At 41.8% G+C, this 13,593-nt stretch overlaps 1 protein-coding gene across 4 annotated transcripts in view; it reads right to left on the bottom strand.

Annotated features, from left to right (window-relative positions):
• The window catches only part of PACSIN3 (protein kinase C and casein kinase substrate in neurons 3), a 29,702-nt gene that overhangs the window by 7,131 nt on the left and 8,978 nt on the right, over positions 1-13,593 (bottom strand). For 3 of the 4 annotated variants that reach the window (XM_079952222.1, XM_079952224.1, XM_079952225.1), the window contains exons 2-3: positions 1,902-2,002; positions 1,351-1,507 (exon numbers count right to left, since the gene is read on the bottom strand). In XM_079952222.1, coding sequence (XP_079808348.1) covers positions 1,351-1,507; positions 1,902-1,955 — 211 coding nt within the window. In that variant the 5' untranslated portion in view covers positions 1,956-2,002. Of the gene's footprint in view, positions 1-1,350; positions 1,508-1,901; positions 2,003-5,616; positions 5,792-13,593 lie in introns of those variants that run through there. The other variant, XM_079952223.1, reaches the window with a different exon arrangement.

Here is a 13,593-nt window from a genome sequence, read left to right as displayed (position 1 = left end):
CAACCTGCACCCAAGTCTCTCATCGCCTACTTGCTACCATCACACATAGCCTTCCCAGTACACTATGCCAGGTTACTTTTTGTTCCTCCTACAAGGCTTTCTGTTGACCAGATTCTTTGGGCTGATGAATTCTTCTGACCTGTGTGGCACTTAGCACTCAGTTAATGGGACAGTAGCTGAAAGCCATGAAAGTAAAATCGTCTTCCCCTCAGAATTTATCCTATAGACGAGGGATAGGGAATCGTTTTGGCCCAGTAGGTCAGATGGTTATCCATGCCCCCATTCCGCAAGCCAACTTTTGACTGGTGGGTGGATCAACCCACCTGTGAGGCAGCTGCCCCACTCACCTGTCAAAGTATCTTATGAACTGCAGCACAAGGGGTGTTGCTTGCAATGTTGCCTCCTTCAGGGATCAGCTCCATGGGTCATGCAGCCAATCAAGCAGGGTTGAACTCAAGTGTCCAACAGCTAAAGGGAAGTGACTTCAACCATGCTTTCTGCAGAGATCACCTGCATGATTGAGTTCTCGACAGAGAACCTGGTCCCACAGCTGATCCAGTTGTGTCTCTATATCTGTCCCACACCTGATGTCACATATGGGGGCAGGTGGGTGTGGTTTGGGGAACATGACCTCGAGGACCAAATTTGGCCAGTGGGCTGCAGAGACCTCACCCCTGCCATAGACTTTCTGAGGGCATTCCCATAAAACTAAAATCCTTCATCAGCTTTACATGTTTTAACAAAGCCATTTCTTGTACGATAATTAATTTGAGCAGATTCCTCCATAACAACAGTAGTGGAAAAAGGAACAAATAACCCGTTTATTTTCTTTTATTAAAAAATATATTTTAACCACACAATAATCCAACAAATAAATAGTTAAATATTTGCTGGGTAGGTAAATAAAAAAGGGGGAAATATAGAGCATACCAGCCACATTGTCAATTAGACTATGTTACCAGTATGTCTTTATTCCTAGAAAAATGTTTATAACGACACTTAGAAGAACAAACATGAAAACCAAAAAGTTTTTCCCATAACACACTTCAAACTAAATCTAATCCTTTACTATATCCCTGCTACATCTGGAAAGGTTCCTGTCCTCTCTTTCCCCTTAAACAGTCCTCTCCAAATTTATTAACTTTTTGTTTTCCCTGCCTAACCCCAAGATACGATGTTATCTTGCTCATGGTTGCCAGGTCAGCACCTCTATTTCATTAACTCTTAGCTGAGGGGGTAAGCCAACTCAAAGTGTTGGGGTCTCCCTGCACAGGAATTCAAAGTGCCCTCCCCCCCCCTCCCTAAAAAGACAGGAGTTCCATCTTGAGTGATGTGCTTTCTCTACTGTACCCTTCTCCACAGCAGTCCTCCATTTGCAGGACCAGTCTGTTAGCTGCTGTGCATAGCTCTTCTCAATTTTGGCTCTCTCCTGGAAACAGGAGACAAGGTCGTTACACAGCCGGCTGCCATCATCCACCCGCTTCACTGTCCGCTTGTAGTTGCCAGGCTGAAATTAGATTAACACCATCAGTCATTCTTGCACACATCTCAGATATATCTTTAGGCAGAACAAGCAAGCCTTTTGAAGGCTTCTGAGCTCTAGGTTCACTCCTATTTCAGGACCCCACCCAAATTCTCAGCTGGAGCAAGGAAGGCAGGGCGGTAACTGGCTTGTCTGTTATGGACACATTCCAGGGACTATTATTATTATTATTATTCAGCACTAAGGATCGTGGAACCATTTAAAAAAGGGGCATCCAATGACAACTTGTCCTAGGCTTGCTGTCAGTACTTCTCTGCCAGGAGGTACTGAAACCAAGGTTGATGTAGTATTTCTTAGCACATCCTATGTGACTCTAGACAAAGGGGAACCCTTTTATTTCCATCTTGCCCTCTCTTACCTCCCAGAAACTGCCACTGGGTGCCTCCCCACCAGTATCATCTTCTGATGACATCACTCTGGTTTCCTTGCAGCAGAGAATTTTTGCAGATTTTGGAGCAGCTGGGAAGAAAAGCAAAATAACTGTATATGTAGCAGAACATGGCAATTCCAATGAGACACTGAAAAGTAGAGAGTCATCCAAACCCAAACAGGCTAGCCCCATTATATAGGAATGTTGGTCACTATCTACAGGGACAAGAATGAGGTAGGCCTTCTGGTTCCTTGTGGGGGAATCTTCACATACAATACCACTAGCAGCACAAAGTACTTACAGGACAAGTCTTTTCCGTGATGCTGGGAGGAGTTGGGTTAGGGCCAGACTGGGACATGCCCAAGTGTACAAAGGCACATTCACCCCAGCTGCCTACTTTTCCAATTCAGTTCACAGTCAGGAGTGTGGGAGGCATCTCTGGTAAGGGATCTCTATCCCAGGGGAGAAACCTGGAAGCTGCTCCTGCAACAGCTGAATCCACTGAGGAACACTGTATATAGATTTTTAAGGGACTAGATGTGTCATTTCAGTACATCCAAGCCCCTATGTAATATTCAGAATTACTACATTGCCTACAAAAAGCTACTATCATCAGTCAGTCTCCAAGGTTCTGCAGACTGCCTTGATTCTTACGATATTATCAAAGGACTTTTGTTTGTTCCCTTTCTAGAAGGAAAAGAACTTACCAAGCTGTTTAACAGAACAAAAATAATATTGTCAGAGCTTGAGCTCTTGGGTTTAAGCAGACCATAGTTATATCTTACCACCACAAGAGTGGCTACACTGTAGTGCATTTGCTCACTTTTCACCCTAGCAGCCTCCAGTGGCAGACTTTGGGCTCTCAAATTTTAGTGGCACCTGGCACCCCCACCTCTTGTGCTCTGTCCTATAGCATTGTTCTGGCGCACTGGTCATGCTACCCACCTCCTCCGTCTCACTTTCTTAGATATTCACTCGACAATATACACATGCTTATCTAGTCACTACAATTCTAGTAAGGCTGTGTCAGTGGTCTCAGCTGGCATGCATGTAATGTACACAGCAAAAATAGAGGTTCCCAGACACCCTCCACAGCCTGTTTCAGTGACAGGAGGATTCCATTATCATAGCTCATTATAAAGGTTAGCTCATGGTTAATGACTGATGGACATACTTGACTGTTGCTCATTGCCTCTTGCACATTCCTTGCTATAAAAAGCTCCCCCACACCCTGGAAAGGTATCCAACTTGCTCCCATGGGAAGGCAGAGCTCCCATGGCACAAAGGACTGGGTTTCATCCTCCCTTCAAACGCTTGTGGCAATAGTTTCCATGATACTGAATGCTCCGAGAGATCCTTAAGAGAAAAACTGGCACCCAAACAGAAGGAGATTAAGCCACTGCTATGTTGCCACATCAACCCTCTCCTGTTACGTGGGAAAGTGTTTTTAAAATGCATGCTCCTGGTTTAGGTACTGAAAACTCTAACAGGCCTAGCTTACCTGACCACCAAGGAAGTTACCAAGCAAGCCCAAAGACTCCGTCCCAACTAACTAGGCTCACTTTCCCTCACACACATTTTAAGAGTCCCAGTTTCGTTACAGATTTACATACCCAAACACAAGGCTGCCAGATACCAAGGGATGGAAGGGACGTCTCTAGGTTCTTAAAGTGCTTGCTTAGTACACTGGAAAAAGTGGAGTCAACACAGCTTTGTAGCCAATTCTCACTGGCCTGACTCAAATACAGCTACTGCATCTGACAACTAAGAAAACCCTCTCACCCAGAATGTACTTCTCAGTTTCAGCAGAATCTAGGGAGGGGCACCCTCAAATATAGCAACAGGAGCAGCTACCCCTTGCAATCCAAGGTGTCACTCTCTAGCAAATATACTGGAAATATTCCAAGTCCTACTGTAAAAAGATATTACCCCAGAGTTTAGAAGTATCAGGGTGGTATGAAAAGGCCCGGTCAGGACAGCTGTACAAAGCAACAGCTCCTCACCAACCGGAAGGAGCCAACACAAACATAGATCTCCTGTCCAGGCAGCACTGGCCCACAGCCCAGCTCTCCCACCTGCCCCAATTAATCTGCCTTACTTCCACGTCTGGGCATCCTACAGCCCAGACGCTTATTTATGGTTTTCAAAGATGCATCTCATTTTTAAATAAAAACAACAGTCATTGAACAATAAATATCCTTTGGACAATCAAAATTCAGCTTCCACATAATTTGAGTCAACAAATGATTTCTTCTATCTGAAAGGCTAGGAAATGAAGTTTACCCAGCTGGATTTGCTCTGACTGAGCCCCAAGCAATGCTGCAAACTTCTGCAGGCAGAATATATATTGACTTATGCACAGCACCATGTGGGGATGCTCATACAGGGACCACTTAAGTTATTAAACACATCAACACAACTGCTGATTCCTTGTGAGCTAAACTAGGGAGAGCCCAGAGTGTAATAATTAAGAAGTCAAGTTGCTGTAGGAGTGACCCATGGGGTAGCCCAGTCATTTTGTTTTTGCTTTAAGAACTTAAATATACTTGTTTGGGAAAGGTTAACTCCTCTACAGTGGATTGAGTTTCTCTAACTATAGTAATTGTGCTCCTCCAACACCCTCCTCCCTCTCAAATTATAAGCACTTTCTCTCTGCCTGTGAGTTTCTTTTGTTTTTTGAACATACAAACTCTAGATCCAAGGCTACCATTCTGTAACACCAAAGTCAGGAGAAACATAGTCCCGAATCTGCAGCTCAGGGGTTATTTAAATGACTTTAATATGCCAAATCAAACAAATTAAAGCATCTAGTTCTTCAGTTTCTAGAGTTAAAGCTGAGAATGTTTGTGCTGGGAGGCAAACACAGAACAAGCCAGAATTTAAAGGGGGGGGGGAATTCCTCATTACTTGAATTATTTGACCTATAGCTTTGAAACATATGGACTGCTCTCGTCACATGCCCACACATTCCAGGAAGCCTGGCTATAAATTATCCACCTGTATAGGTTTACTGAAAACAGAACCTCTCCCTGTGCACCACCCTTCAATACACCCAGGTGGTGCCTGGGCACTTGAGTGAAAGTTTAAGAAAAGTGCAACCATCTGAAGCTTTTCCACCAACAGGAATATTTTCTCAATCACTCCATTGAAACCACATTACCCACAGTCATTATTATACTATTAATATTAATTATTCTGCAAATAAACAAGAATAAAGCCAGCTTTCAGTAGACCTCTGGGAAAGCGGATTCCAAGACCTTTCCAGGTCCCCACTGTGTTCTCTATCTTCCCTGCCACCTTGTGTCACAAGAAGACCTGCTGACAATACTAGCCAGGATGTGAGCACAAGTGACTGAGCAACAGCCACCAAGAGCTAATGACAAACTTTGTGGTGAGGAGCAGAGACTGTTCTGTATCAACTTCAATTATAAATCATCTTAGTTTAGATTTTACAACGTATTATTGAGACTTAATATAATATAATCAAACAAACCAACAAAAGTACATTGCACGCAATACAAATCAGACGCCAATAACAAAGAAAACAATAAGCAAGAAACATGTCATCATTCAGTAAAGAAACAAGCAAAGCAACAGGAAATACCTGTACTGCTTAGATTAAATTTTAAGATTTGCATTGCTGCCACCTGTAGTTAATCCATTAGGCCTTTAAGATGACACATAAAGAAACACTAGTACTCACATTTTTGGAGTGACCCAAAGTTCACTTTGCGGGCTGCAGCTATGGCACAGTAAAACTTTTAAACACAGTATTCTTTTTGAAGAGGAGCTTGATAAGCTAGTATTCAACGAAGGAGCTGTTGCTCCTGTGCTGAACAGCAGCAAGTAAATCCTATGCATGCACAGTTGTGCAATGGGTGTTTTTCCTTGTCCAGGGGGCACTCCCTAAGGAAGAGTCACCTGGTTGAGAAAGCAGCCAGGAACGAGCATTTCCCGGCCTCTCCCTTGGAATCTATGCCCATTTCAAATGCCTGATCCAGTTTCAGAGAAGATTTAGCTAAGTGTTCCAGTCCCACAAGTGACACATCTTCCAAGCAGGAGATTTCCACACCAGAAACCTTGGCAAAACAGCAAGCCAGAGAAGAGTCAACTTAAGGGATTTCAGGACACTCAGCTTCTTAAATCTCCGAGCAGTTAATAACTGCATATGGAACCATATTGGATGTCTCCAGTGTAAACAGACCAGCTTGCCAGATCAAAGACTCAACACTCCTCTGTGCTCCTGATAGTCGGTAATATGGGCCCAATATATTTTTGTACCTCAAAAATCTGTACTAGACTTTATATGCTTAGCCAGCCCATCTCCAAAGCTATGACTTCGTAGATGTTTCTCTAACATTAAGCATATAATTTTCTTAGTTTCAGGATACTGTAATTCGTATTGCCAACAGACACCAATTTATTCAGAATGCAGTCCACAGCAGTTCTACAGACAACCATACATTTTATTTTGCCTTCAATCCAAGGGGGGAACAAGATAGATATTGCTCAATTGAGAAATTAGAGCTCTCCAGCTTCCACCTTTCTTTCATTATCTCTGAGAGTGAACAAATGTGCCACATCTAAAGGAAAAGACACCATTAATTCATTAATGCAGAAATAGGTGAGAGAATAAATCCTCAGCTTTCTCCAAGCACCTAAATAGTACCATTTTATAGCATATGTCCTCACAGCTAAATATTTGCTTGTTACCACCCTCATCAGCTGAAGGTGGGGTATTTTTAACTTTAATATGTAATGGTATCACTTCTCCTGACTCATCTCCAGATGAATCAGCTGTATTACAGCACTGCAGTACTTTCAAAGCATTTTGCCATTTGTTTCATGCACATTTCTAACCTCAATGTCAACTTACTTATGAAAGCCAGATCACTTCCAGCTCAATAAATTTAACCAATCTGCTCCCTCCCGTCTCTATGTTATAGGAGTGAGTTCATTCCCAAACCATCCCTCAGAGGACAGGATCCATTCACTTCTAGACAAGCCTCAAAAAGCTTGGCTGTCCTGCTTTCCTATTTGGCAGCTTACATCAGAGGCAGATAGTTTCCCCAATATTTAAACCAACCTTTCTTGTTATAATGCAGCCTCCCCCAATCTGGTGCCTTCCAGATATTTTTGACTACAGGGCACTGGGTTGGGAGAAAGCTACTGTAGCACAACAAACACAAACACAGTGAGGCTTTTCTCTAATTGATAAATTGCAAATGATTCATACATTCTTCAACCTCTTCCTAAAACAACTGAACCAAAGACATAACTGGATCAGTAGCAAAAACTGCATGCATTCCTCATGTTTCCCTTAGAATTCCTGTTATTTGCCATGGCATTCTCATTGATTACAAGTGCTTTTATGAACAATGATGACACAATCTGTGTACTGTGCCCTAGCCAAGGAACAAGAGGAGCCAAGTAGAGCAGAAAAATTGTGCATTAACCAAAAAACAAAACACCAAACCATGGGGCAAAATTTATAATTTTCAACCCATTGCATATGGATATTTCATTTTTTTAAACATATTTACAGACTTAAAATAGTTTGTGGGACTATATTTAATGTGTTTTATTTACATTAGGAATCACTGCAAAAAGAAGAAAATATTGGCCACCAAGTCCTATTTACAGTTTGGAGAGTTTGATGACTTATTTCACTGTGAAGATTCGTGGTTCTTTTCAGTACAGAGGATTTTTTTTTTTACCTATTTCTGTAATGTAGAAATTGCTCTAGGTTTAGCAGCACTCAATATTTGCTTCAGGCATGTACCCAAGCAAGTTTCCCAGTCAGACTGCCAGACAACTCTGTTTATTATTACTAACATACAGAACATACATTTTTACCCTTTAGCTGTGCCCGATGTACTCAGGGAACAACTGAATGTGTTCCAGCACTTCAAAGCACCAGCCAGGTGAACACTGCCTGATATAATAATCCCTATACAGTGGCACCTTGGGTTAAGTACTTAATTCGTTCCGGAGGTCCGTTCTTAACCTGAAACTGTTCTTAACCTGAAGCACCACTTTAGCTAATGGGGCCTCCCGCTGCCGCTGCCCCACCGGAGCACAATTTCTGTTCTCATCCTGAAGCAAAGTTCTTATCCCGAAGTAATATTTATGGGTTAGCAGAGTCTGTAACCTGAAGCATATGTAACCTGAAACGTTATGTAACCTGAGGTACCACTGTATTTTGGAGGGGGGGGGGACTTCCAAGCTATTATATCAGAACAAAACTCTTTAAAAAAAACTTTGTGAAGAAAAAGATACATTTATTGGGATTCATTAATATGAAGGGCTGTGTAGCTATTACAAAATGGAGCAAAAGGAAAGGAAAGGGGGGGTATTTACTCTAACTCCATTTTTCTGTTACTCGTTGTAATCAGTTCCTCTGCTTTGATGATGGAGAGATTCATTGTTCACACTTCTGCTGCTATTAACTAGTTTACCCAATTACTTCCTCCAAGAAGAAAATCCAAAACAACATGAAAGGCAAAGTTCAGAGCCATCCAGAAGTAGAACTCTAGAGACCAACAGCTGTACACCAGCTTATTCTGCAGAATTTAGAGGCCTCTTTGGTTGGGGAAGGGAAAAAGAGTGCGGGGAGAGACATGCCTGGGAACAGCAGATGGAAGAGCTGAGTCGGGAGGGCCCACCATCCATGAAAAACCTGAAACTGACAAGGGGACAAATAGAAGATACCTTCACCCCGGCATGGCTCCCCTTTATCACATACACAGCCCAACAAGACAACGACAAGAATCCACCAACAGCATACAAATCAATACAGCTAACCTGATTCAAAAACAGACACACCCCCCACTCACACATGAAAACAAAGTTCAACACAGCCAATCACAAACAAGCAACCGCACCTTAGGCCAACCCCAACTTCTCTCACCACCAAAGGAACACAAGCGAATAGCAAAGAGAACCTGCACAAGCGATGCTGACACAAAACCCCACACATACATTAAACAAATTAGAAACATCACCTCCTGACCCCACCCCCACTCACCTTTCCCCCCTCCACCTCTTCCCCCCTTTTCTTCCTAATGTAACCCTAATGTCTCAACAAATGAAACTGACCTATGGAAAATGTAACTTGAAAAAACAGACATTGCACATACCTTTGTAAACCAAGAAAACTTTAATAAAAATGTTTTTTTAAAAGATGTTAAGATATTGATTCAAATTTGCTGAAAGTGAAAGTACAGAATGGAGTTAAAAACCTATGCATTTAGATGTGCTCAGACATGTTACCATGATTTTTTTATGAGTGTTGGTTTACAAAAATTGGCATGATTCATAACAAATAGTTACTAATTTTCTGTGTTTTATTATTTTCCTTAATAAATGGTAAATTATGGGGGGGAAAAACATTGATGATGACATTTCCCTCAGCATGGAAAGGAGCCCAGATTTAACTGATTTATCAGCTCTCTCAACATTAAACAAAATGTACCACTTAGTCCTCAAACAGAAACACCATTCGAAGGATGGTTAGTGCCAGTGGAATGGAAGTAACTACTCTGAAAATCCCAAGTACAGCACTTAGAGCTACATTCTAAAAAGTATAATGACGGCTCTCTTTCAAAGCGTAGCCTCTGTGAGCCTCTGGAGGTGCCCTTCCAACTCACTGTACTTTCCCCCAATTAGGTCTTAAAGCTTTTAACTTTCCAGCTGTGCAACATGGACATATTTAAAAGACATCTGAAGGCAGCCCTGTTTAGGGAAGTTTTTAATATTTAATGCTGTATTATTTTTAACACTCGATTGGAAGCCGCCCAGAGTGGCTGGGGAAACTCAGCCAGATGGGCGGGGTATAAATAATAAATTATTATTATTATTATCTCTGTATGTTTTATATCTGGATCTTCCTACTGATTGATGAGAAGTTGCCAGTAACAACTTTTCACTCCTCTGCAGTCTATGCCTCTAACCATGTACGATGCCACTTTCTTCCTTATGATCTGTCCTGGGCTAGAGCGAGATGCCACCAACCAGATCTGCTTAGCCCATGCTTCACATGGGAATTTTGCTTTAGAACAGCCTTTGCTGACTTGGTGCCTTCCAAATGTTTGGTGCTCTCCAACTCCCATCAACCACAGCTGCTTTAAAGGTTTGGCACATCATAAAACCAGAGTCTGATCTAATAACGTTATCTATTTACCCTCTCATGCCGATCAGCAGAACCAAGGGGTTCTGAACCACTTCAAGCTGCATGTGGGATGTGCTTGCCTGACTTCCCCCATTTAAAACAAAAACAACTTAAAAGTGACGATCTGAGAAAGTTAAGCTAGACAGTTTTTTCCAGACGCGCCAATTTATTTTTTTCACATAATATTGAAAAAAGACTGTTTGAAGCCATACAACAGCTCACAGAAACAAGATGACATTATAGCACAATTATGTTCCTCGCCACATTGCCAAAGCTTTAATGTTTAGGAATGCAGGATGCAACTGTGTTATTTCCCCCCAACAAGACACTGTTCCAACGTCCCTTTCTAAACAATGGGCATGAGGAGCTAACTGTGGTACATCCCTTTTGGAAAAAAGGAAGTTAGCTGGCAATTCTTAAAACTGGTCCACTGCTGGTTTCCACTTGGTTCCAGTAGTAATTGTGCCTGCGTAATGCACACAATACTGTGCAAAATAAAGCTTTCTCCTCATTACTTTGTTTTATTACAAATATTTACATTAATTTTTAACAGAAGATAGTGTTATAAGAAAAACAGAATCTTGGTGTGGGAAGTATACTCCCTTCTTGGCCATGCAGCTTCTGTCACAATATTCTAGAACTGCAAAACAAAGTTTGCACTATATGCATTAAATTGTCATCACTGTATTGACACTTTCTGAAAAGCGCTGAGCTCATGGGCTCAAGTGGAAGGATGTTGCCAGCATTAGCGGGGTTTACAACCCAAACCCTTTAGACTGATAGCTGGTTTCTGAGAATGTAATTACCACCCTATAGGCACATTCCTCAGAATGTTTTTTTCACCCAGTTAGTATTGCTGGCAAATTGTTTCTCTCCATACACCCTCACACACCCTGCCCATTTCTACATAGAGAATCATGATCTCACTCCAAAAGAAGAGCCCTAGTCTGCATTCTGTAAAATTAGAGTCTTTTAATCCCAGGTTTTCTGTTTCAGATACTATCTCTGCGGCCCTCTGTCAGACATATTATAAGCACAGGCGAGACTTATCAACATGCTTCCAGTTTGCGATCACTAAGTCTGTTCTCCACCACAACTACCTCCATTTAGATGTTGGCAAAAGCACATAGCAAATATACAAAGAGCAATTTCTGGATAAAGTTATACATAGCAGGTCATGTGATTTAGTAGACCCACCCATAGCCTTCAGCAATTGCCTTATCCAGGTGTAGACATCTGCCAAAGACTTCAGCCTAGAAAAACTGGTCATTTGAAGAAATCCTGAGCAGCAAAGAAGAGAACACACACTGATAAAGGGAAAAAGGCTGGGGGCAAAAACAGAAACAACTTGAAAACATAGGTATATGCTTTTTTTTAGACGTTTGCCATGCCACCTTGTACTGCAGATTATTTCCTACTCTTTATCAAGGTACACAGAAAGAACTCCTCCTCTAAGCTCAACAATGCCAATGTTGGGTTGCACTGTTGTTTCGCAGTCCCTACTCCCAAGCACAGGCAGTAACAAGACAAACTCACAAGAAATGTGTGAAACAAAATGGGCAGGAGCATCATAGAAGAAATTAGTTTAGACTTTGAGCAAAGTCCACTTGATAGTTAACCACTTTAAAAAGTTGATCAGGATAAGAGGAGACTAGACAAACTGCATACTATGCATTCCTCTAGAGCTGGTAATTCAACTGTTAAGATTCACCAATAAAACTTTATTTTTCGTAGGATTCCAATCATAGCCAAACAAGTACACTTAAACCTGAAGCAAAACCTGTTTAAACCAGGATCAATCAATGTTTAATTTTGAAATAAGTCACGGTGGCTACAATGCACATCAAAGCCAACGAAACCACTTCGAAACACCATGTTTATGTCCCTCGGTTTTCATTCAATCTTACTGGGGAGTAGAAAGATGAAAGGAGTGGGATACTTACACATTTGTAGCACTGGCAAAAGGCTGTTTGATGCAATGGTTAAAGAAAAAGCAGCTACTAACCCTCCATTAGGGCTGTAAACACTTGTGATTAAATGAAACATTTTCCATCATGGACTTCAGGTATACAATACAGTGGTACTTCAGGTTACATACACTTCAGGTTTCAGACTCCACTAACCCAGAAATAGTGCTTCAGGTTAAGAACTTTGCTTCAGGATGAGAACAGAAATCGTGTTCCGGCGGCACGGCAGGAGGCCCCATTAGCTAAAGTGGTGCTTCAGTTTAAGAACAGTTTCAGGTTAAGTATGGACCTCCAGAATGAATTAAGTACTTAACCCGAGGTACCACTGTACTGGGGAACTCATATGTCAGGCTCTTCTGCTATAAACAGCTATATAAATAACTTGTTATGACAGTCGACCCTCTCAAAAATCGAACATTAACCATATGATTGATTATTCAAGTCAAGCTTAGGGAAAATCCAAACACATCAGGAACTACGGAAGAGATGCTCTGAAACCAGAGAACCAATGAGTGAGCAGACATGCCTTAGAACCAGTATCAGACATTCTGAGGCACACACTTTTACACTGTGTGAGGTTAAGAGCATACGCTATGAGCTTGATCCCTAGTCCAATGCTCAGCTCCACTATTAATTCACTGCTTGGCCTTAGTAAGAGCTTCTCTCTCAGCTTCATCTTTCTCACCCGTTTTTAATATGGGAGTAGAATAATACTGGCCCGCCAGGAGGTTTATTTTGAGAATCACCAAGATAAACTGCTGGATGGGACAAACACTAAGTGGCCTGGAAAGTAGCAGATCCCATCAATCTCTACAGCCCTAGGTGATACACAACAAATCAGTTAAGGAGTTTAACTCTAGGCCATGGGTAGGCAAACCAAGGCATGGGGGCCAGATCCAGCCTAATCGCCTTCTAAATCCGGCCCACTGATGGTCTGGGAATCAGCGTGTTTTTACATGAGTAGACTGTGTGCTTTTATTTAAAATGCATCTCTGGGTTATTTGTGGGGCATAGGAATTCTTTCATCCCCCCCCCATAAAGTCCAGCTCCCCACAACGTCTGAGGGACAGTGGACTGGCCCCTGCTGAAAAGGTTTGCTGACCCCTGCCCTAGGTTTATTATCTGCTAGAGAGCATCTGAAAACAGAAGATAGCTATAGATAGATAGATGATAGACAACCTTTCTTACATTCTCATTTTTGTGTGACCTTAAGATATTTACCAAGTCTGTTCCCAGAATGGCTTTTTCAGACCTTGTAGAACACAGAACTTGTCTTAACTTGTGATAAAGTTAGTTATGTAAAAGGTTACCAACCGATCAGAGCAGTTCATTTGCATCATCAAGGCACGTTACAGAAGCAACAGTGAATACTACAACATTGTAAATAAAAACACCTTTTAAGTCAATCCCATATATTTTCTAGTATAGTTCTGGTGTCAGTCATTTAAACCTACTCTATGCTAGTCTATTGATATGACAGCTCAGTACTAGCAAGCAGAAACTGGCCCTGTAATTGACTAGAAACTACTGCGTAGGAGGCATT

This window comes from Podarcis cretensis (genome assembly GCF_951804945.1).
Source record: "Podarcis cretensis genome assembly, chromosome: 1".
Classification (NCBI taxonomy): Eukaryota; Metazoa; Chordata; class Lepidosauria; order Squamata; family Lacertidae; genus Podarcis; species Podarcis cretensis.
The sequence above is the reverse complement of the archived record's forward strand: the minus strand, read 5'-3'. Positions and strand labels throughout refer to the sequence as shown.